Source organism: Pavona decussata, unplaced genomic scaffold (genome assembly GCF_977016875.1).
Source record: "Pavona decussata unplaced genomic scaffold, jaPavDecu1.1 SCAFFOLD_16, whole genome shotgun sequence".
NCBI lineage: Eukaryota > Metazoa > Cnidaria > Anthozoa > Scleractinia > Agariciidae > Pavona > Pavona decussata.
Window position 1 is genome coordinate 1,492,058 of NW_028145439.1, and position 936 is coordinate 1,492,993.

Genomic DNA, 936 nt, shown 5'->3' on the forward strand with positions numbered 1-936 from the left:
TTAAGCCGAACTGCACCAAAGTTGCTTGATTGTCTTCTTGACAGCTTGCCTCACTTCTCTCATCTTCCAACAGTAAAGAAGCGGGTTTAATGACGAGTTTAAGAAAACAAAAGTCAGTGAAATTTTGTTGACCAGAGAAAGAAATGGAGATATTCTACTTTTGGTCGCCAAAAATGTAACTAGACCGTTTGGTAGGTAACAAGCAACTAACGTCAACTGCAGCCACAGTGCACTGGAAACTGCCTTTCTGTAGCGCGCTATGTTGAGCTGACTTGATTGGCTTGACAATTCAAACTCTTGAACTTCATTTTGGCGTTGACGGAGTTTCAGAAAAATCTTTGTGTAAGAAACGCTTGAGGTTGTTAAACATACCGTGGTCAATATCTGAATGTACTTAACAGCGATTTCATTACTTTTCACGTACATCGTGGAAAAGACGATAGAAATTACACAAAACGTAGTTAAAAACATGTAAGTTCGCCTCAAAGTCACCACTTGTCTGTATTTGAGTCCCAAAGACAAGGCGAGAAGCCGGTCCACACTCAATGCGGTCATAATCAACAAAGACATTCCACACAAAATATAACCTGTTACTACAAGTGAAACAAATATGTGGCTACAGAAATTCCAACGTTTGTAGATGGTAGACATCCAAAAGATGACAGCGAGGGGCTCCGAAACAAGACCAACACAGAGGTCGGATATCGCCAGACAGCGAAACAAAAGTTTGGACGGTGGATGAAGCGAATTCTCTTTGTGAAGGGCGACTAGGATCAGAGTATTCCCCAGAAATGCAGCAACAGAAAGAAAAATGTTCACCACGGAAACTGCAAGGCTTGTTAACCTGTTGTGTACGTCACTATTTAAATCTGCTGAGCAAAACAGCTCTTCATATTTCATTTCTCTTCCATTTTTAGTGAAATTTGCTATCGCCAT

The 936-nt window shown here is 40.8% G+C and overlaps 1 protein-coding gene across 1 annotated transcript; it reads right to left on the reverse strand.

Annotated features, from left to right (window-relative positions):
• Positions 1–936, reverse strand: LOC146487240 (melanocyte-stimulating hormone receptor-like). The gene has a single exon (XM_085084924.1). It carries the CDS (start codon positions 934–936, stop codon positions 1–3), a length of 936 nt encoding a protein of 311 aa, XP_084941050.1.

Coding starts and splice junctions, on each gene's coding strand:
- LOC146487240 (XM_085084924.1), bottom strand. CDS start 936: ATGGCGATAGCAAATTTCACTAAAAATGGAAGAGAAATGAAATATGAA.